Source organism: Phragmites australis, chromosome 14 (assembly GCF_958298935.1).
Source record: "Phragmites australis chromosome 14, lpPhrAust1.1, whole genome shotgun sequence".
Taxonomy (NCBI): Eukaryota; Viridiplantae; Streptophyta; class Magnoliopsida; order Poales; family Poaceae; genus Phragmites; species Phragmites australis.
In genome coordinates, this window is record NC_084934.1 from 14,240,518 (window position 1) to 14,264,335 (window position 23,818).

General features: G+C 44.9%; 1 protein-coding gene across 1 annotated transcript; it reads right to left on the minus strand.

The window, feature by feature from the left end:
• Positions 1 to 17,574: 17,574 nt before the first annotated feature.
• On the minus strand, positions 17,575 to 21,160 carry LOC133891643 (probable folate-biopterin transporter 9, chloroplastic). The gene is made up of 2 exons (XM_062332376.1): positions 20,443 to 21,160; positions 17,575 to 18,904 (listed from the first exon to the last, which is right to left on the minus strand). The coding sequence occupies exons 1-2, from the start codon at positions 20,954 to 20,956 to the stop codon at positions 17,844 to 17,846; spliced, it is 1,575 nt and encodes a 524-aa protein (XP_062188360.1). The 5' UTR covers positions 20,957 to 21,160; the 3' UTR covers positions 17,575 to 17,843.
• Positions 21,161 to 23,818: the final 2,658 nt, after the last annotated feature.

Below are 23,818 nucleotides of genomic sequence, written 5' to 3' on the forward strand. Positions count from 1 at the left end.
TATTTCATAGCTGAAGATATTTTTAATAGGTAGAGTAGGTTATTATGAAACCAAAAAAATTTGTTTCATAATTTTTGGAGCTACAAAGAATTTATTATGAATTTTACAAGTTTCAGTAAGCAGTAACTATGTTGTCTGGGTATACAGCGGTCAGACCGTAGGTATACTGGCGGTCAGATCGCCAAAAGTCGCGATCAGACCACCGGAAACGCGGTCAGACTGCCCCCATGCAGAGGGTTTTGGCCCCTGCCGGTCTGACCGACCTTTGGGTGGCGGTCAGACCGCTGGGAGTTGCCGGGGGCACTTTGGGAACTTACCGGCGACGATTCTGGCGACATTTGGAGTGGGGACTTGGACCTAGAGCATCACATTGACTTCCTCTACCGCATAGGACAACATGCATATGCCGAAATCGACCTAAACTCGGCTATTGCTTCTAATTCATCAAGAACTCATGAACTTCAAACCCGTAGCTCAAAATTCAAAATCCAACCATCCAAAAGGTGGATTCTTTCCATGGGAGTTTAGGGGACTTACCCAATGGCCTTTTACCGAGATTGTGGACCATCGATTGAAGGAGGAAAGCGGAGACGGATAGGTACAGGAGTAGTCCTTCGCCGGGGAGGGGCATCGCAAGTGTTTCGAGATGGGAAAGGTGTGCCTTTAGGGCCTCGAATGCCGCTTGGCAGTTCGGCGTCCAGCTAAATGGCATGGAGCCCCTCAGCATTTTAAAGAAAGGGAGGTTGTGCTCAGCAGATTTTGCGAGGAAACAGCTGAGCGCCACGTGGTGGCTGGCTAGGCGTTGTACTTCTTTCGGATTGGCGGGAGGCAACATTTTTGCGATGGCACGAATCTTGCCCGGATTGGCCTCGATGCCTCTTCGGGAGACGAGATATCCTAGCATCTTTCCACCCCTAGCGCCAAATACGCATTTTTCTGGAGAATACACTTCCTTGCTTCAATAGCTTAGGCATTGGCTTGGCAATCTTGGAGAACTTCTCGTTGAACCGGCAGTAATAACCTGCAAGTCCAAGAAAACTCCAAATGCTAGTGACATTCTTGGGTTCAGCTCAATTGAGGACTTCTTGCACTTTTCTTAGATCAACGACAACACCATTCCTGGATAGAACATGACCCAGAAAAAGTGATTTCATTGAGCCAGAACTCACCCTTGCTGAACTTGGCATAGAGTTGATGATCTTGAAGTCGGCCAAGAACAATACAAAGGTGCTTTGCATGCTCTTCCTAAATCTTGGAGTATATGAGAATATCATCGATAAAAACCACAACAAATTTGTCAAGTTCCTCCATTAAGATTGTGTCCATCAAGTACATGAAGAACACTGGTGCGTTGGTAAGGTCGAAGGACACGACGGTGAATTCATAAAGCTCGTAATGGGTAGAGAAAGCCATCTTTCAAATATCCTTTGGTCGAACCCTTATCTGGTGATAGCCGAACCTCAAGTCAATCTTGGAGAAAACCCAGGCAGCACTCAGTTGATTGAACAAAATATCAATCTAAAGAATTAGATATTTGTTCTTGATAGTGACCTCATTCAACAAATGGTAATCAACACACATCCAAAGAGTTTGGTTCTTCTTCTAAACAAAGAGCGTCGAGCATCCCCAGGGTCAGGAGCTCGGGTGAATGATACCCTTTGAGAGCAACTCCTAAATCTGCTTCTTCAACTTCACTAATTTATTTGGAGGCATCTTGTGAGGAACCGTCCAAATAGTATTCTAATTAATTATCAGGAGGATCATTATTCATAATCACAACCTCGACGATTAACCAGAATACCATTCCGGTAGTCCCGGCACGTGTTTTGTGCCCAGGATCGGAACACATGCCTTCCAACTCAAATATCACAACACAGTTTAATAGAGAGCAAATAATTAAACTGGGTTACCACCATTATTAAACATGCAACTACTTCCACAATTTACAACAAAAGAGGAACAACAACAACTATGCAGCGGAAGAAAAACCTATACAATAAAAGAGTATGGAGCCGTATGCCCTTAGGCTCCATACCAAAAGTGCCGGAGTTCGGAGTAGAAGGTGCTACTCCTGCCCGCCACCCTGATCGGCAGGCACAAAGTAGCCGAACACAGCCTCTTCCTCGCCAACCTGCGAACCTGAAAGCAACTTAAGGGCAGCACCCCTTAGTACAAAGGTACTAGCAAGTCTTACACAGTATGAGTATATATATTCTCGACTCCAAGGATCATGCATTTAAAGCTGTAGCAAGGATTAAGACATGTTTAAGTTCATTAAGCGGTAAGCAACCTAGACTCTAGGTGTAAGCAACTGACTTAACCAACCACCGACTCAAACCCTGCCAACAAACTGATCAGAACAGATATATGAACAACAAGTGTATAAAAGCAAACCATTCCCACCAAACCACCAACCACATACCGACCAAACCACCCCAATCCAACCATGCCACAACCCACATCGAAACTCTACGACCAAAACATGGTCGCTTGGTGGAGATAAGAGATAGCGATGCTCATGACCGAGAGCGCGGCAGTTCGAACTGATTATACACCCTGCAGGGGGATACTCCTAGACCCACACGACACAGGGACCATACGGCTTGTGCCACCCGCTAAGATGCACACAAGGGGGTACCTGTGACAACCTTTCCCAACCAGGCCCAACCATGTGGATCAACCATAGCTCGGCACGGCGGTATTAGAACTACTCCCCGAGCAAACTAATACCGCTAAAAGCCCGGACACAAACCGGACTCACACCGTCTATGACGAGGCCCACATGACCACGTCTGCGAAGGTAATCGGCTCGCCTACCATTATATCAGCATGTGGTGAGTAAGGTATGTGCTAAAGCCGACTACACTGACGGTCGGTGCTTAACCGGTGCAAGCGGTCTACGGTGTCCGGGTTCCCTCCCCGAACTGCCTGAGGACTCCTCGTGAGCAGATGACACCCCTAACACCGCCCACACCTCGTCTCAACTCACCACTCACCAAACCGACTCATCATCAATACAACCATAAGTGTGAACAAGTAATAAGCCCTAGGCTCGCGACAACGGTGGACGCCGTCGTCGACTTCTACCGCAAAGCCTAAGTACCACTAAGCATAGCGAACTATAATTAGACCTCGACGACACCACTAGGCTCCAAGGAATAACACATGACACGTGACCGAAATGGAGAATGCATCGGCATAGGTTCTACCCAACTCGGTACCCGACACATGCAATGTATACATAAGCGTAGATAACATATTAAATTTTCAAGTAGATACGGTGCAATATGAACGATGCTTGCCTTGCTGCCCTGGATCAGAAAGGTGGGACGCCTCACGATCGCCCACGGCCTCCGGGATCGACGGATCGGCGTTCACTATAGAGAGCAACGTGTGCAATGTAATGAGCATGTATGAAATGCGACCATATAAGAAAAATATGTTCCACAATACATGACAATATTTTTCCTAGATCACACTATGCAAAATAAGAGTTTTCCCAGTGGTCTCACGACTTTTGAACATGGCATTGACTATTTGTGCTTTAACTAAGCTGAAACACATTTAATCAATACATAAATTCTCAGAACGTATTTAATGAGTTTCAACATTTTTAACATGTAGTTCATATTCCGAAACGAAGCCAACGCAACTGGTCTCATGAAGTTTGGAGTTCGTACGAATTAACTATGAATTTTACCAGCTACCAGCTTCAAAGAAAGCCTGATAACCGCCCTGCGACCACTGCTATAGTGCTCGGGGTACCGGGGTGATCAGTGCTCGGGGTACCCGGGATGAACCGTGCTCGGGTCCTCGGGGGTGAACAGTACCCGAAAGTACTCGGGATGAACAGTGCTCGAGTGCTCGGTGAACAGTACCCGTGGAGTGCTCGGAGTGAACCGTGTTCGGGTGGTCGGTGAACAGTACCCGTGGAGTGCTCGGGGCGACTGTGCTCCTGTGCTCGGGGGTGAACAGTACCCGGGGTGCTACAGTAAAAATCAGCCCCGTGCTGCTCCAGAACAGCAGCCATTACGAAGGGAAAAACTAGGCTAAACTAACCTGGGAGTCTCTCTAAATCAAAAGTAAAAATACCTAGAAGGATGTACAGGGTCTAGACTTTGCTCAACCGCCTAGCAACATGATTCCTAACTCAAATCCACATAAATCCTCATTTGTTCCCAGACTGAAGAACTTTAAGAACTTTGCCACCCTAGTTCCAGATTCAAGGTCTATCCAACCAAAAATGAGCATACTTGCTATGGGAGCCTAGCAGACTCACCCAAGGTCCTTTGCTGAGGTTGGTGACTGCCAGTTGAAGGAGGAAACGACGGAAAGTGGCTCGGAGAAGAGAGGAAAAACTGCTGCTTCCTTGCTTCTCCCAAAGAACACCAAACAAGTTTAGAACCAGCTCGAATTCCTTCGGGGAAATTGAAAACGAATTGGATGGACAAGTAATCCTTGAGCTGGTGGTCACGTGAGTACCACATACGTACCTTGATCTTGCTCCCAGAGGTAGGGATCCAAAGGGGGGAAAAGGGAGCCTAAGAGAGAGAGTGAGAGACAGTCAACTCCAACTTGCTTCCTCAAAAAGCCTTATCTGGTGGAGTGGGTGAGTAGTACGTATGGGCGAGCTTTTTAGGGGGAGAGAGAGTGTTGTTTCCCACCTATAGAGAGATATTTTCTACCCAAGTGGGCCCCATTTACCTAGAGGAAACTCCAGACTTGCTTCTAGCTCCTTTATTTCTCTTAGTTTTTCCTTCTCCCACCTCATTGATTCAAAGTGAGGTGCTCCAGTGACCCAAACTGGAACATGAAGCTGAAATTGCATGTTTTAGGATTAAAACACACAATTACGGATTTCAGGACGTGACAAACCTCCCCCCCCCCCTAAAAAGAATCTTGTCCCGAGATTCAGTACGAGTCGGGGAGAGAACGATGAGCACACTCATGTGAGAGATTCCAAATATGCCATATTACGACATCTTTCATAAGTCCTCAAAGAACTCAGGATACTCGGAGCGGAGCTTATCTTCCCGCTCCCATGTCGCTTCGGCTTCTGTATGGTTGCTCCATTGGACTTTCAGGAATTTGATAGAATGGCGCCGTGTCTTGCGCTCGGCTTCATCCAAGATACAAATTGGTCGCTCACAATATGTCAAATCCGGTTGCAACTCTTGGGGTGCAACATCAACAACTTCCATCGGGACTCGGAGACACTTCTTCAATTGTGACACATGGAACACATTGTGTACGGCGGAGAGAGACGGAGGCAAGTCCAACTGGTACGCGACCTCTCCACGCCGAGCAAGAATCTGAAATGGGCCAACATACCGAGGCGCCAATTTGCCTCGGACTTGGAATCGACGAACGCCTTTGAGAGGTGAGACCTTCAGGTACACGTGATCCCCCACCTCAAATGTGAGCTCTCGGCGACGTCGATCCGCATAGCTCTTCTGCCTAGACTGGGCCGTGAGAATACTCTTGCGGATATTCTGGACATGGTCTTCTGCCTCCTTGACCAAATCCGGACCCAGAAAAGCCCGCTCACCGGATTCAGACCAATTCAGCAGTGTACGGCACCTCCGACCATAAAGGGCCTCGAATGGCGCCATCTCAATACTAGCCTGGAAACTGTTGTTATACAAAAATTCCGCGAACGGCAGGCATATGTCCCACTTCTTCCCATAAGTGAGCACACAAGCACGGAGCATATCTTCGAGAATCTGATTTACCCTCTCTGTCTGACCATCCGTCTGCGGGTGATACGCCGTGCTGTGGAACAACTCAGTTTCCATAGCCTCCTGGAAACTTCTCCAGAAATGAGAAGTAAACTGTGTACCCCGATCAGAAACGATCTTCTTCGGCACTCCATGGAGACAAACAATTCTAGTGAGGTACAACTCCGCATACTGCTTAGCAGAATAAGTGGTCCTGATAGGAAGGAAATGCGCGGACTTTGTCAACCGGTCCACGATGACCCAAATAGAGTCATACCCACTCGAAGTCTTCGGTAAGCCGGTAATGAAATCCATCCCAACTTCTTCCCACTTCCAAGATGGAATGGGCAAAGGCTGGAGTGTGCCGGCAGGCTTGATGTGTTCAGCCTTCACCCTTCGGCAGACGTCGCACTCAGACACATACCTAGCAATCTCCCGCTTCATGCGAGTCCACCAAAAACAGGGTTTCAAATCCTGATACATCTTCGTACTGCCAGGGTGAATGGAAAGCAACGAATCATGAGCCTCATCAAGGATCTTCTTCCTCAGCGCCTCGACCCTCGGAACCACTAGACGGTCCCCAAACCAGATAACGCCTTGATCATCTTCAGTAAAGCACAAGGCCTGCCCGTTCTTCCTCTTCTCTCGAATTCGGGCCATACCCTTATCATTCCTCTGTGCAGCCTCAATCTCATCAATGAGCGTGGACTTGATTTCGAGATTGGCAATAAAACCATCCGGCACCATATCAAGCCCAAGACGCCGGAAATCGTCGCATAACGTGGAATCCATCGGCGAGGCTACAAGACAGTGACAATGAGCCCTTCGACTCAAAGCATCGGCGACCACATTCGCCTTGCTAGGATGGTAGTGAACCTCCAGTTCGTAGTCTTTGATCAACTCAAGCCACCTCAAATCTGACTACGTGAAGATGTACTTCAGGCTCTTGTGATCCATGTAGATACGGCACAAGTTGCCCATCAAGTAGTGGCGCCACATCTTCAGAGCGTGCACGACAGCTACAAGTTCAAGATCATGTGTCGGATAGTTCTCCTCGTGACGCTTCAGCTGTCGGGATGCATATGCAACGACTCGGTCCTCCTGCATCAAAACACAGCCGAGACCGATGCCGGACGCATCGCAATACACATCAAACCCTCTGGTCACATCAGGCTGAGCAAGCACTGGAGCGGTCGTGAGCAGCTTCTTCAATGTCTGGAAGGCAGACTCATAGGCATCTGACCACTCAAACACGCTGCCTTGCTTCAACAACTTAGTCATCGGCTTCGCAACCTTGGAGAAGTTCTCGATGAACCGACGGTAATAGCCTGCAAGTCCAAGAAAACTCCGGATCTCACTGACATTCTGGGGCTGAACCCAGTCGAGCACATCCTGCACCTTGCTCGGGTCAACTGCCACCCCGTTCTCTGATAGAACATGTCCCAGAAAAGCCACCTCCCTGAGCCAGAACTAACACTTGCTGAACTTGGCATACAGCTGATGCTCTCGGAGCCTGCCCAGAACAATACGGAGGTGCCCAATGTGCTCTTGTTCAGTCTTGGAGTATATCAGAATGTCGTCGATGAAAACAATGACAAACTTGTCCAACTCCTCCATGAATACCGAGTTCATGAGGTACATAAAGAAAGCCGGCGCATTAGTCAAGCCAAACGACATAACAGTGAACTCATACAAGCCGTATCGAGTAGAGAACGCTGTCTTTGGAATATCCTCTGGTCGGACCTTGATCTGGTGATAGCCCAGCCTCAAGTCAATCTTTGAGAAGACTCGGGCTCCAGTCAACTGATCAAACAAGATGTCAATCCTAGGAAGCGGATACACATTCTTCACCGTGACTGCATTCAGCGGACGATAATCAACACACATCCGAAGAGTGTCGTCCTTCTTCTTCACGAATAGAGCCGAGCATCCCCAAGGTGAGGAACTAGGACGAATGAAACCCTTCACCAGCAGCTCCTGGATCTGCTTCTTCAGCTCAACTAGCTCAACTGGCGACATCTTGTACATCTTCTTCGAAACCGGGGCCGCACCGGGCACGAGATCAATAGAGAACTCCACTGCCCTACCAGGCGGCATTCCAGGCAACTCATCCGGAAAGACATCCGGAAATTCCCACACCACAGGAATGGTCTCCATAATCCTGGTGGGGATAGCCTTTACGGCGAACAGGCAGGATTTGACATCCTCTAGCTTTAACTGGACCCGAGTACCTGACAGACCATTGAGGGTGACGGTCCACCGAGCACAGTCCAACACAGCCTTGTTCTTGGAGAGCCAATTCATTCCCAGAATAACATCAATTCCCTTCGAGTTCATCACTAACAGATTGACAAAGAAGGGAACTCCGTTGACAATTACCGCCGCTTTATTCACACACTGGTTGATTAAAACTTTGGCCCCTGGGGCGTCTATAAGGTATGGCGTGTGGGTAGCACTGACTCTCAACCCACTTTTCCAAACATAATCCGAAGATATAAAGGAGTGAGAGGCTCCTGAATCAAACAAAACCACTGCAGAAAAGATGTCAGAGTTGAAACTCATATCCAACGTACCCATTAGGACGGTGTCACCCTCCTGAACCTCGTCGGCGGTAGTGCATGGCCAGAAAGCCAGACCACCACGCACCCGCCGGGCCCTGAAGCTGATGGGCAGCGAAGAGCGCCTTCTCGTGATCCTCACAACGAAGAAGGGCGAGCTTCTGCTCGATCGTCCGGAGCCAGTGATCAGCATCGAGAGGATCCTCAGCTCGCGAGAAGACCGGCGGCTGAGTCCGCAAAAAGTCCGAGAAGTCGTCTCGGCGCACGGCCCTACCTCCTCCATGAGGAGCCGCGTTGCGCACGAGAGCCTCCAGGAGCGCTTGGTTCGTCTGGAGGAGAGCGTGATTCGCTTGGCGGTTCTGCTCGATTTGCATGAGCACATCCGCCATGGTCGGCGATGGAGGAGGGTTGTTCTGACCGGAACCCTCCGGAACCTCCCCACCACGCCGAGTGACAACCATTCTGAAATGTAAAACTAAAAGGGGAAACGTCAAATTCCGACTCAGCACAATGCATTCACCGGATATATTGTTAGAATCCCGTAATACATGTATAAACATGAATGCATGCATGAATGCCATGAAATGATGCATGCTCGAACCTAGCTATCGCTTCTTTCTCAAAATAAGAACCGCACCTGCAAGCATCCAAATCACAGGCAGTTTATAACATCCAGAACGTACCCTTCACGCTAGAAAGAGTAAGAGCGCGAACGGCCCTTGTACCACATGCTGTACAAGCGACAATCCATACGTCGACAACGACGTATTCACTTCCCGTAGACCCTACGGGACATCTCGTGTAAATGCCACACGAGTAGACGACCATGTCTCCCATCGCATGGTGGATGTTCATACGCTATTGCTAGCGTATTCACTTCCCGTACGGATCACCGTACGGAACATGCCGGGCCCCTGCCTCGCATCCGGCTGAGCCCTCGGTGATTAACCGCCACGGAGCGTCATACCTTACCTTCCGACGACGCAAAGCCGAAGATGTAATGCTCAACAAGAATCAATGCAGGGTCGAAAGCAAAACAATGTGGTATAAGACATATAAACGTCACTCATAATACGCATTTTAACTTAGGGGCATAAACGATAGCAGTTTAATACATATTAAACATGAAGAGGCATAAACATAAATTATGGGTTGTTTAGGTGAAGTTATCGACTTACTAAACAACGCACTAATTATGTTTAGGCTACTAAATTAAACCAGGCTCTGATACCAAGCTGTGAGGAACCGTCCAAATAGTATTCTAATTAATCATCAGGAGGATCATTATTCATAATCACAATCTCGACGATTAACCAGAATACCATTCCGGTAGTCCCGGCACGTGTTTTGTGCCCAGGATCGGAACACATGCCTTCCAACTCAAATATCACAACACAGTTTAATAGAGAGCAAATAATTAAACTGGGTTACCACCATTATTAAACATGCAACTGCTTCCACAATTTACAACAAAAGAGAAACAACAACAACTATGCAGCGGAAGAAAAACCTATACAACAAAAGAGTATGGAGCCGTATGCCCTTAGGCTCCATACCAAAAGCGCCGGAGTTCGGAGTAGAAGGTGCTACTCCTGCCTGCCACCCTGATCGGCAGGCACAAAGTAGCCGAACACAGCCTCTTCCTCGCCAACCTGCGAACCTGAAAGCAACTTAAGGGCAGCACCCCTTAGTACGAAGGTACTAGCAAGTCTTACACAGTATGAGTATATATATTCTCGACTCCAAGGATCATGCATTTAAAGCTGTAGCAAGGATTAAGACATGTTTAAGTTCATTAAGCGGTAAGCAACCTAGACTCTAGGTGTAAGCAACTGACTTAACCAACCACCGACTCAAACCCTGCCAACAAACTGATCAGAACAGATATATGAACAACAAGTGTATAAAAGCAAACCATTCCCACCAAACCACCAACCACATACCGACCAAACCACCCAATCCAACCATGCCACAACCCACATCGAAACTCTACGACCAAAACATGGTCGCTCGGTGGAGATAAGCGATAGCGATGCTCATGACCGAGAGCGCAGCAGTTCGAACTAATTATACACCCTGCAGGGGGATACTCCTGGACCCACACGACACAGGGACCATACGGCTTGTGCCACCCGCTAAGATGCACACAAGGGGGTACCTGTGACAACCTTTCCCAACCAGGCCCAACCATGTGGATCAACCATAGCTCGGCACGGCGGTATTAGAACTACTCCCCGAGCAAACTAATACCGCTAAAAGCCCGGACACAAACCGGACTCACACCGTCTATGACGAGGCCCACATGACCACGTCTGCGAAGGTAATCGGCTCGCCTACCATTATATCAGCATGTGGTGAGTAAGGTATGTGCTAAAGCCGACTACACCGACGGTCGGTGCTTAACCGGTGCAAGCGGTCTACGGTGTCCGGGTTCCCTCCCCGTACTGCCTGAGGACTCCTCGTGAGCAGATGACACCCCTAACACCGCCCACACCTCGTCTCAACTCACCACTCACCAAACCGACTCATCATCAATACAACCATAAGTGTGAACAAGTAATAAGCCCTAGGCTCGCGACAACGGTGGACGCCGTCGTCGACTTCTACCGCAAAGCCTAAGTACCACTAAGCATAGCGAACTATAATTAGACCTCGACGACACCACTAGGCTCCAAGGAATAACACATGACACGTGACCGAAATGGGAGAATGCATCGGCATAGGTTCTACCCAACTCGGTACCCGACACATGCAATGTATACATAAGCGTAGATAACATATTAAATTTTCAAGTAGACACGGTGCAATATGAACGATGCTTGCCTTGCTGCCCTGGATCAGAAAGGTGGGACACCTCACGATCGCCCACGGCCTCCGGGATCGACGGATCGGCGTTCACTATAGAGAGCAACGTGTGCAATGTAATGAGCATGTATGAAATGCGACCATATAAGAAAAATATGTTCCACAATACATGACAATATTTTTCCTAGATCACACTATGCAAAATAAGAGTTTTCCCAGTGGTCTCACGACTTTTGAACATGGCATTGACTATTTGTGCTTTAACTAAGCTGAAACACATTTAATCAATAGATAAATTCTCAGAACGTATTTAATGAGTTTCAACATTTTTAACATGTAGTTCATATTCCGAAACGAAGCCAACGCAACTGGTCTCATGAAGTTTGGAGTTCGTACGAATTAACTATGAATTTTACCAGCTACCAGCTTCAAGGAAAGCCTGATAACCGCCCTGCGACCACTGCTACAGTGCTCAGGGTACCGGGGTGATCAGTGCTCGGGGTACCCGGGATGAACCGTGCTCGGGTCCTCGGGGTGAACAGTACCCGGGAGTACTCGGGATGAACAGTGCTCGGGTGCTCGGTGAACAGTACCCGGGAGTGCTCGGGGTGAACCGTGCTCGGGTTGAACCGTGAACAGTACCTTAGGCTCCACCAAAAAGCATGCCACACGAGTTGGTTGCACTACTCATTCCTGCCACCTACATCGGTAGGTGTGAAGTAGCCAAACACGAGCTCCTCCTCACCAGTAGAACCTAAAAGAGCAACGTGAGTACGAAGGTACTCGCAAGATTTAATCCATAATAGGCACATATAAATAATCCGACTCCAAGGATTATGCATTCAGTCATTAGCAAGGAATAGGCCACAATGTTAAGTAAATTCACATGCGTAAACAACCTTAACACATATGTGTGAGCACCTATACTTAACCACATATACTTTTCTACTCTATAACCCTCGACTTGCATATAAACGTAAATGGAACCATCTCATGAACATAATTGTAAATCGAACCATCTCAAACTCATCCCTTCTAACCATACTACACATCCAACATTTGTAACTCTATGACTACTACAAATGGACAGAAGTATGCTCATAACCAAGAGCATGGCAATTCAAATTGTTCTTACACCCTGCAAGGGGTATAACTTTACCCACACGACTCGAGGACCATTCAGCTTGAGTGGCCACACAGACCCACACAAGGCGGTACTCATGTTAACCTTTCTCATACTCAGAACTACACACTTGCATATGCCCCTATGGCACCGGGGTTACCCCGAGCGTGTCTCGGACACATCTGGCTCCCTGCCACCTTGATTCTTCTTTTCTTTTTTCTCTTACACGTCATAAGGATGCATGGCAAGCGTCAGCATAGAGTATGGTAATCGGCTTTTCTTACCATTAAATCAACATATGGTTAGTAGGGAAAGTGCTAGAACCAATTGCCACAACTGACAATGCTTAAATGATGCAAGCGGTTTATGGCATCTTGGTTTCTCTCCTGATCTACATTGAGGAACTCCTCCTAGTGAAGAAGATAACCCTAGCACTGCCCACATCCTGCCTCATACTCACAACTCATACAACCCACATCATTATCATTGCGTTGTGAACAATAAGTGAGCCCTAAGCTTGCAAACAATGTTGCACCATCGCTTGACTTCTATCAGGGACCTAAGCATTTTGAATAACTCTTAAGTTAGGCATTGATAACATTAACAAGGCTACAAGGATATTTATAATCAACAACTCAATGTAGAGGTAATGCAATTCAATATAGGTTATACCCATATGAAGCCAACATCGACTAGCTAACCATGCAAAGGTACATAAGCGACAACTTATCAATTTAGACTCCATTCAATTCAAACAAAAGTGCAACATGCTTAGATGCTTTCCTTGTTGCTTTGGTGTTTGACTGATACTCTCGGTGCAACGCTCACAAAACTTGGGTAGATTGGTATCGCCTTCACTCGCGTACCGTCGATTCAACGCTCTCTAAACAAATCTAGAACGCATTGCCTAAACAAATGAATGATGGAAAAATGTGTAAATGATGCATGCTTGGATAATAAAAGAGCGTTGTGTTTCAAAAATATTTGCAAAAGACCACCAAAAGATTAAGGTTCTGAAGTTTGAAACACAGGATGAGATAACCTAAGTGCACAAAGCCTTAAAGAGCTAGCGGTCAGACCGACGTGTAACTGGCGGTCATACTGTGAGCGTGTAGAGAGTTTAGGGCCCTAATGGTTATACCAAAGGCATGGTGGTGGTCAGACCATCGACCAATGGTCAGATGGGTCCTAACGGCGGTCTGACTCCTACATTCAAATATTTTGAATCGACCTACCAGCAGCCAGACCAGCCCAAGAGGCGGTCAGACCACCAGACCGTGCTGGTAGCACCTTCGCGGGGTCACCGGTGAGGACTTCAGTGAAACCTTCAATGATGAAGGGCACCAAAATACTCTATAGGACTAGGGGAACATATTCTATGATTGTTCGGACGACATGCACAGTCTGAACACATAAAACCCAAAAAATGAGATCTAGACCCAATATTCACCAGGGTTTCACGGCAATCAAAACAGCAATTGGCTAGGGGCTAGGAAACGATGGGAAAAATGGTAGGGGGTTGTTTACCTCGGCATAAAGGAACTTTGTATTGCATCAGAGTCCTCTAGTAAAGTTTCGATTCACCGATTGGACACCTGAAGGGTGAATGAACTTGCGGAGTTAGAAATAGTGAGGAAACCCCTCCGATAGGGAGGAAACGGGGAAGACATTCGGGGAAGTCATCTGAAAGCTTGTGGGAGTCCTCTTCTCCGATCTCCAGCCATCGACACATCGATTTCGGGCTCTCTCTCTGTCTCTAGGGTTTATTGGAGTGAGAGAGTAAGAGAGTGAATGAGAGGGAGAGAAGGAGTGAGAGAGGTGATTGACCACTTAAGAGAGCCTATGTGCGCTGGCAGTCAGACTGCAAGAAGGGTCGGTCAGACTATGCGAAGCCCACATTGCAAGCCTACGTGGTTGTTCACCTGGCGGTCAGACCACGGTTGAGCTCGGTCAGACCGCGAGAAGGGTTTTTGATGAATTTTGTTCTAATTTCCCCCTCTTTTCTTTCTTCTTTCTTTTCTTCTTTTCTCTAAGGTATTTAGGGTCTTCCTATCTATTACTATACAATTTTCACTCCCGAAATATCCAAAATAATAACTAATCGCATAAAACATACCACCATGATGATTATGCATGCTTAGTCCCGTAATTAGTGTTTTGGGATGTGACAAGAAGTGAACTATGATGGTGCCCATGAATGTGTGTGTTAATAAAGAAAGTTGGCGAGACACTAAGATAAAAAGACTATATTTATGATGCCAATATTACCTCAGAAATATGAAAATTTTAAAGCAAAGTCACCGAGAATGGATAGGAGGCTAATGTTAAACCTATTGGAAGTTTTCCATCGGTACTAAATTATGCTTTAACCCTCCATTCTAATGATGTGGTTCACGTTCCTATCATTAGTAGTAAGTTTACTTGTATTACTTTATGATATGGATAATTTGGGGAGCATTAAGCATGTTGCCAACTCGATTGACTTCACTTAGAGTGAAATGTTTATGAGAGTTCATTGAAATTGTGGCATTGATGCTTCTACTACATTTCAAGGGGAGGAATGAAACATCTCATTGAGAAAGAAGTTCTTCATTATGTGAGACATACTCATGACTAAATTTATTTAGTGTATTGTCTCAACCTCTAGTGAACTTGCACACTTATGTTAACACTCCCGTTTGCCAATGAGTTTTATGGATGGAAGTATTAAGCACAACTGTGCATACATTTAGTCAGTATCCCAACAAATCAATATCAACATCATATGTTCTGAGAAAATATAGAGCTTAATATACTTATGTGCATGGGATTGACAAGCTTCCATCCAGACTAAAGGGTGCTATTATTATTGTCTAAGCCATACTACTGAGTTTGTAGAAATGTTGATTCCAATGGGAGCTCTGAGGCAAGGAAAACTCTATTTGAGGACTACTGGTCTTATATTCCAATACTGAAAGTCTGAGAGATTAGCAATCGTTCGTCTCCAAAAGTTTTTCTTCCAGTTGATTCAAGAGTTTATAAATAATGGAAGCCTCACATAAAGATATCTTAAGATGAATGGGAGTAAGTTTAACCAGTAAGTTAATCTCTTAGCTGTTTATATCGACGATATCTTGTTGACTGTCAGCAATATGAATATTAATATTTAAGACCCAACGTATTCTTTTCTCTTTTGGGTATTAAGATTGTCTTGATGATGTCTATCATATTTTGACTATTAAGATTCATCAAGATAGGTCCAATATTAAGGGAGTTTACTCCGATTATTGAGTGCGATAAAAGTTTTTCTTACGCTATCACTGTCATGAACATTATGTATACTTAAGTTTTTATATGCCCTTAATTAATGTTTGTAACTGGGACACTTGGCAGATATTGGTCCAGGACTGAACCACCGAAAAATTACTAAAGATAGCTCTACGTTATACGTAGGATACTAATAATTGCATGCTCACATATAAGAGTTCTCATAACCACAAAGTTGTGTGTTATTTAGATGTCAATTGTGCAAGGTGTTTTGATATTAAAAAATCCATATCAAGTCAAATCTTCACCCTTGCAAGAAGAGCTATATCGTGGAATGGCTCTAACTAATCTTTTAATGCATCATTAATAATGCAAGCTGATTTGTTTCATGTTATAAAGCTATTAGATAATAAATCCACAATAGGCTGTTGTGATTTAAGAATAAGAAAATTTTCTTTTGGATTAAGATTCTATCCCCGAAATTTATGATGCAAGAGTGCAATTTCGTTTCGAGTAACATGTCAAGTGGTGTTGCCAAACACATGGCATTGTGAAAGATGTAATCAAGAATCAAAATTACTGATGTTTAGCTTATAAGAATTAATTATCATGTTCAACATATAAGTTTATGCATCATGTTCAACTTAATGATTCTCTAGTAAAGGCTTGTCCCAAAATTAGTTTGGCATAAGACTTATTGATAGTCTATACTTCTGGGACAAATTGAGATCTCAAATTTTGATTCTGGATCTACAAAGTTTTTTTTCACCTTTTTAATGTGCACATAATGACAAATGAAAACAAACTACACAGAAGGACCATAAGTATATAAGCCATCTTCCAAATAAGTATAAGTAACTATCCTATCAAGATAGAATAGTACACTATAGATGATGAGGTTTCGGCAGTATCCTATTAACTATTGTAACACTATATCCTGATGTGTTGTCTTTATTGAGTGTGGAAACTTATGGTGTCAGTCATTCGATCAACTAGGAGAATGTTGGTGTAGTGATCTCGGCTAGTCAAAGTGACCGAGTCTTCAGGAGACTAACCACCCACCCATGCATGTTGATCGGGAGTGCGCCTAACGCTACACCACCCAACGGTTTTGGTCCCAATTGCACAACACTATAGTAAACAAGGGAGTTAGGTACCTACGGTGTGGCCTAAGTGATGTCACTACCCTAATTCAATCATTAGATGTGCTGCTGGAAGTCGAAGGCCATCACCACCGTCGGTCACCGTCAGTGCTGACGTCACCCCGACGACATCGACTATCTACATCAACATCGGTAATAATCTTACACTGACAACACATGCCTGCAACAAGTATGCACGAGGTCTTCACGGCCCTTAGAGGCATCTTCAATTCGGTTAGTCACGATTCCATAATACGATTAGGTATTCATGTTCATTAGGCTATTGGATTCTATGGGATTTCAATGTATTAGGCCTAACACTAACGCCGCACTGCAATGAAATCTCTTCTATATTTTTGAATCATCACATTACAGTATAAGGCGCTAGAGCCTGAACTCTTCTAGGCGGGAGAAAGAATCTTCATGTTCTCCCACTTTTTCTGATTTCTAGTTACTAAGCAAATGCTCACCCTCATTTTTTGTAAGTTTCTGAACTCTGCCTTTTCTGATTTCTGAACTTTCATTTTTGGTAAGAATGTATCATCATGAAGTTGCTGTCTTGTCTGAATGAACTGAAAGACTTGTGGTGTTACTAGTGTTATAAGTTTCAGTTCTGAAAATGATTGCAAGGTCCTGGAGTCTGATGCAATCTTCATGCCTCTGCGTTTCTCTGTTTTACTGCCTTTTCCAGGTTTTGGCCTGCCGTAGTGCACTGGTATTTCGGAGGAATTTTGTCGTACTTTGGTCAACTTTCACTCAGTTTTGGTCAAAAATCAGTCCAATATTTCAAAATTTGTGAAATTTCATCCAAAATTCAGAATGATAAAACTGAAATTCCAAATTTCTTTCAGTCTGTTGACGAACAGGAAGAAAAGTCGTGATCTGGAATATGAATCCCTGGTAAATCAGTTAACCTTGGAGGGGTGGGGGGGGGGGAGCTGATTGTGAAGTCTAGAATTTTTTTTCTTTAAGGAGAGGAAGACTGTATCTGGAGCCTCCATTTATAATCCAATGGTCTGGAAACATTCAAGTGAAGCCATCAAAATTTGAAGACTAGTGACATTCAGCCGGAAGCATAAGAGCTATGCTGTATTACAGCTGTACAGTAATTAGAAGAACCTCATGAAAAAAATATGGATACCTATACATGTATAAGCCCACTCAGTGTTGCCCGCGTGACAGCTGTTCTACATGGTCCCATTACGTAATAGGATATTGCCTTGTGTTTTGTAAGGTGCAAAATATCACTTCATCATCTCTGCAATACAACATTCTCATCGGTGGTCCATTTTTCAGGTATAAAAGATATCCATCCCAATGGTAACAATGCAGCCAAACTTTGCAGCAAAATACCAAAAGGCAAGCTTGAGTAATCCACAGAAGACACCCCAATTAGAGTGGACATTCCGACTCCGAAGACTCCACTTAGTATTGCTGAAAACACCAATCCAGATGTGAAGAAGGCGAACAGAGAACCTTCGCAGTCAGGCGGGCAGAGACTTGACAACAGAACCGAGAACGGCAGGACCTTGAACTGAGTGATTGCTTCAGCTAGAGCTGAGAAACAAAGCACATGGATCTCATTTGATATCCCTAGCATAAGGTTTATTTGTTTCACAAGGACCAAATCTGACAGAACCGCCAAAGCATACGTTATCTGAACTCCAGTAATAAGGCGCCTCAGCGGGAATCTTTTAAGATATCGATTATAGAGGACAGTTAGAGAAAGGACCATGAGCTGTCCCATGACTTTTGACAGACCGATAATCGATGGATCCAGCTTCAGATACTGTGTTTGATAGCAGAACATCGTGCCAGAAAGGATAGGCACAACAGCAATCGATGTCATGATCCATGTAAGAGGGTACAAGATCCTCTCCTTGGTGACTGCCGTGATCAAGTTTGAGAATTGCTTGCGAAGATTGGTTGCCAAAGAGCTACTGACAAGACGACTGCTGGAGTTTCGTGGAGAGCTTGGCAATGTCTCTTTTGTACTTAGGGATAGTGCTAGTTGGAAGCCAAGGAGGAGTGAGAATGCCGTGAACATGATCTTTGGTTCCTGTGTTTTGAGCAGAACGTAACCACCAGACAGGTTGCCCAGTAGGGATCCTGCAGCTAGGGCTATGAATGCGTATGACTGTAGTACACCAACCTTCTGTGTTCTACTGAACTCCGTGACAACAGCATCACTTACAACTTCTGTGACAGATGCTCCCAAATTTCCAATGAGAATGCATGCCATTTGTGTTGGAAATGTGTCACCTGTAGCTGGAATGATAGCAAGTGTTCCCCAAGCAATAAGCTGCAGTAATGCTGAAAGTAGCCAACATTAGTTGAAGTCAGTTGAACAACATATCGCTTCGACAATCATTCAGTTTACCAATATAAACTGCAGGACAAACACAATCATCATAAATTAATTATCTTAATAATTCTTTGTGTCATAATTGCCATCGAATGATTAAAGCTGATCTTAGCTTGGTAGAGAACTCCTGAAGCAGCGGGTTTGCACTTTTTTATTGTAGAAATTAGTCCATTGGACCACTGATTGTTTCATAGTTTCCATTGAATGACTAACACTGATATTAGCAACATGAAATAGTTGGCACTTTTTGATTGTACCAATCATTAGTTCCTTGAAGCAAAAAATGAAAAACTGAAGTGGCATGCAAAATTGAAATTATCATGATATCGAGACAATGAAACACAAACAAGAACAGCAAATAAATGACGGACATGTCCAGAAAGTCTAGTTAATATGGGCAAAGAATATAACAGTATTTCACTTGGATTGCCATCTTTTGTGTTAGGAGATGCATCTCAAAAAGCTGCTCATATCATAGTATGGCAAGGACAATATCCTGATGTACAAATTCCAAATGGGTTGGGTAGTGTTGATGGGACACCCAAGGTAAATGTAAGGTATGTAGCTTTCAGTTATTAGTGGTCCTGAAGATAGTCCCATCTGCATATTCTCATAGGAACCACAGAATAACAATATGAAAGTAGAAATTTACCAAAGCTCATATTGTGCGACAAGCAATATGAGCAAAGGACACGCCATTGCATCACGCACCAAAGAATAAGGGTAACCTGTGGGATCAACCAACTTGGCAGGGCTTGAAATGTGTGACTAGCAACAAAAGCGGAGCACGCATCAGGCAGGAAAGTGTACTTCTCGATCCCCCAGATGCACATGGCACTTCGCAAAACGCAGCTTTTACTAGAATAGGTGCAACAGCAAGTAAAGGCGCTGGGCATGATGCCATTGCCGATCGAACACGGAAGCCATGTTTATGTACTATAAATACTGAAGTCTCTTAAGACAGCAGTAGCTTGCAATTGCTTCAAATCGCCATCTGATAATCAGCTGGCTAGAGCCACAGCGGCATTCCAATGAGAAATTGGCTGCAGTTATCGAACTCCAATGTCCTGGACGTTTCAAATTCCAGAAAGAGACGTACAATAGTTGTCGCTCTAAAAATATTTGAGTGGCTCCGAATTTTTCAATTTTCATAGCTAATTCTTACTTTCTTAGAACATATCAAGGGAACACTGGATTATGAAGTACGATAAACATACATACGAGGAAAGCAGCCATATTTCCTATTTTCGTCCCTCAACGAGATTGCAATTATTCTTGTTAATTCAGATTTTAACACCGATGGAGATTCAGAAAATTATATCCCATTAAGAAAAGGAATGAACACAAGTTCACAAGAACGCATCACTCACATAACAGAATAAGAACTATCAACAAGTACAAACATTGTTCGTGCCGCAAGAACACCAATGAAAAAATAAACGAAATGAACGCTAGAACGAAGAAGAACGACTGATCAGCTTTGTACCTCCGACGGAAATGTATGGGAGGCGGTGCGCGCGGCCGATGTAGACGGCGTCGGAAAGGACCCCGAAGAGCGGCTTGGCGACGAGCGGGAGGTTTCCGGCGTTCTGCACTAGCTGCAGCGCGGTGGGGCTGAGCCCCATGCCCCGGGCGAGGTGGAAGTTGAGCGCCAGCCACGGGAAGCAGCGGAACCCCTGCACCCAGTACCCGACCCCGCACACCCACCACACCCGCCGCATCTCCCGCAGCGACCCGCGCCGCTCGGCCGCCGGCGTCATCGGCCGCTCCGGAACGGGCACCTGCACCGGCACGGGGGCGGGGGCAGGCGTCTTCAGGGCCGGCGCCGCCGAGGTGTCCTGGATGGCCAGCCGCCGCAGCCGCAGCCGCGTCCGCCCCTCCTCCGGCATCCTTGGCATACCGAGGCACAGCGTTACGCCGCACGCGTTCTTGGCGGCGGTGCCTGGCATAAGCGGTCGATGGTGGTGGAGGTGCGGCGCGCACGGCGAGAGGCAGAGCATTCTGCTAGCTCCCGTCCCTGCGGCGGCGGTTGGGAGGGAATGCGGAAGCGAGGAGAGCGGAGGTGCGTGCAGTACGGAGCAAGATTAAGGTGGTGGAGCCGTGGAGTGAAGCAGGGGGCGGGAGGGGCGGAGAGCGTTCTGGAAGGGGAAGAAGCAGACGAGAGTCGGAGCGAGGCTGCGCCCGACGCTTCGGTGGCTTCTTCGCGTCCCATCTGCTCCGACGCGGAATTTATTACATATATTACAGAACTACGAATCGAAATACAACTAAAGATCAAATTAATAAAGCTATGTACATAAATATATATACATATGTATACATATGTATAATATTATTTTTATAAATATATGTATATGTATAATATAATTTCCACTTTCAAAAAATTCTAGAAAATTTTCAAAATAAATATCAGTTATATTGATAAATTAGCTAAAATAATCTAAAATGCAAAGAAAAATATACAAAACTCAAAAAAATATGAAACAAATTTTTAGGTTCGTATTACTGTCATCTACATATTAAAACTATGTGCGTGTATGAAAGTACTATTGTTTCTCTTATAATTAAATGAATGTGTTAAATATTGATATAAATAAATATTAAGATATCCAAAAATAGTAAACCCAATTTTTCAGTTCTTTTATCATACTCTGTGAAAAAAAAATAGGCACAACGTAGGCCCACTAATCCGCCTAATTTTACATGGATTTTCATCAATATCTGGTTTATTCTCTCTGGGAGTAATTGTAATAGCCGTTGTAGTTAGGTTCTATCTCCAAAATTTTACTTTAAATAGTTTTATTTAAATAAAGTTAAATTGCCAGGAGTCTGCAACTCCAGGAGAGTCCTGGTTGATGTGCCCTGACAGGGTCCTGAAGGCTACTCCTTGCAAAGGCAGGCCCGTGCGGGTCTTCAAGATAATACTGCTCTTATAAATCTCCTTGATCTAATGGTTACCTGGTGACACTGGATCCTCAGACTTAGAAGACAAAAGTCACCCGTGACTGTAGCTGTGACTTACCTATGATACAGTATTGCTACTGTAGAGGGAACAGATCTGCTGTAGTTCTTTTGTTATAGTAAGGTCAGTATATTAATTTATGAACAGTAACTACGCTACAATATGGCTATATTGTTTTACGGTAGATTATTGAATTTATTCTTTCACGAATTACAGTTTATTCTACCGTTTATGGATAACTTTTCTCTATAAGTCAGAGGATCAATGTGAGAAATACTATAAATAGTGTAATAGATAATAAGGGTCATGATCGTTCTTTGTATATGGCCATGCATATGCATATAAATACTCCGTATAACCTTCACATTGGGGAACTTATTCTCTCAAAATATAGTATATTCACAAGGGCAACCTTTAGAGCATACTTTGACGTAGGGTGCTCACGGCTTTGAACCAGTATAAATCATATGTCTTACTTCAACTCTCAGACATAAGCCCGTCAAACGACTAACCGTCTTCCGTGACTCATGTTTGTTTCCTAGTGTCAGCTTAACAACGCTTCCTAGCCGCTAGCTCGAATTGGACGCATCCCAAACGATGCATGTCCTAGCGGATTGACGGAGGGGCTGTCATCTGAAAAAGCTGAGGCAGGCAAGTTGGCCGCTTTGGAGCTTTCGTGCTAAAGAAATGTGCGTTCGCGAGCAGAAGACGGGAGCGGAGAGCTTTCTTCTGCCTTCTTTGGTCCGTTGCGATGCCTTTCTTGCGCTAGGGGCTCTCCAACTGCATCCGCTCATTCACCGGTTGAGGCGCTGCGAGAAGGATCCGGGCGGGCATGCGTTGTGCGCTGCGAGAAGGATCCGGGCCTCTGTCGACTAGTACGATTGTTGCGTCGCTGGTCCATTCGATGTCCTGTCCGTGGCATGTGGGCTCCGCTGTCAGTGGCACGGCGGTACTCCGGGCGCACAACGTTGTCGCCAATCGACGACGATGGCGGTCGAATCTTGCAATTGGGCCAGAACTAGAAAGAAGCGTAGGGAGCATGAAGTAAAAGTAGAAATAGGAACAAATAGGGTAGAGATGGGAATTTCCATTTCTCTTCGATAGACTGGATGGTAGATTAATGATTTCGAATAAACCCTCGCTATTACACTATCCTCAATTACAGTGCATTTTAAGCCGCTCACACAACCTGGCCCACATGTAAATCGTACACGCATTTCTATTCATTTCCCGCCAAGGTCGAGCTGTGTTTGCGAGAGAGCTGTGTAGCACCTGGGCATGGATGCGGGTCTAGATTTACAAAACCGTATGAGCACGAAAATCGAGATCTGGCGGTAATCGAAAAATCGTAGTTATCGTGATAACTGCTTGAAATTCGGTGAGAATTCACTCAAAATTCACTCGGTCAAATTTAAAATTCGGTGAGAATTCAGACCGAACGGTAACCGCTCGGTTTGCACCGGCTACAGAGCGGTTTCGCCGATTATCAAGCGTATTTTCCGTATTTTAGGTAACCGTTTGGTTTTGTCGCTAACCGTTCGGTTTTAACGATTTATCAAGCAGTTTTCTCGATTTTCAGTGATGTTCAACCAAAAAAAAATAGCTCAACATTGTAAAATCAATAACTAATTTATTTGAGCCTCAAATCAAGTGAAACAAAAAAATTTTCCTTGTAACATGGTCTACAAGATCAAAGTATTTATACTCATAAAAAAGTTAAATATTTTCTGTGAAAAAATGTATTTGCTAAACCAAGTTAAATGCATAGTTTACTCTTTGCTAATCGAAAAATCATAATACTAATTTTGTTAATCTTCTTACATGATCTTATGTCTTTTAAAAATACCTGAACTCATAAAATAGTTATTGTAACATGCAGGATTGTATAAATGTGTTGTAA

Bases quoted from the DNA above. Each gene is read 5' to 3' on its own strand.
- LOC133891643 (XM_062332376.1), bottom strand. From the start codon at position 20,956: ATGCTCTGCCTCTCGCCGTGCGCGCCGCACCTCCACCACCATCGACCG. The intron at 18,905-20,442 runs GTACAAAGCTGA...GGCTACTTTCAG, and splicing joins CCCATACATTTCCGTCGGAG to CATTACTGCAGCTTATTGCT.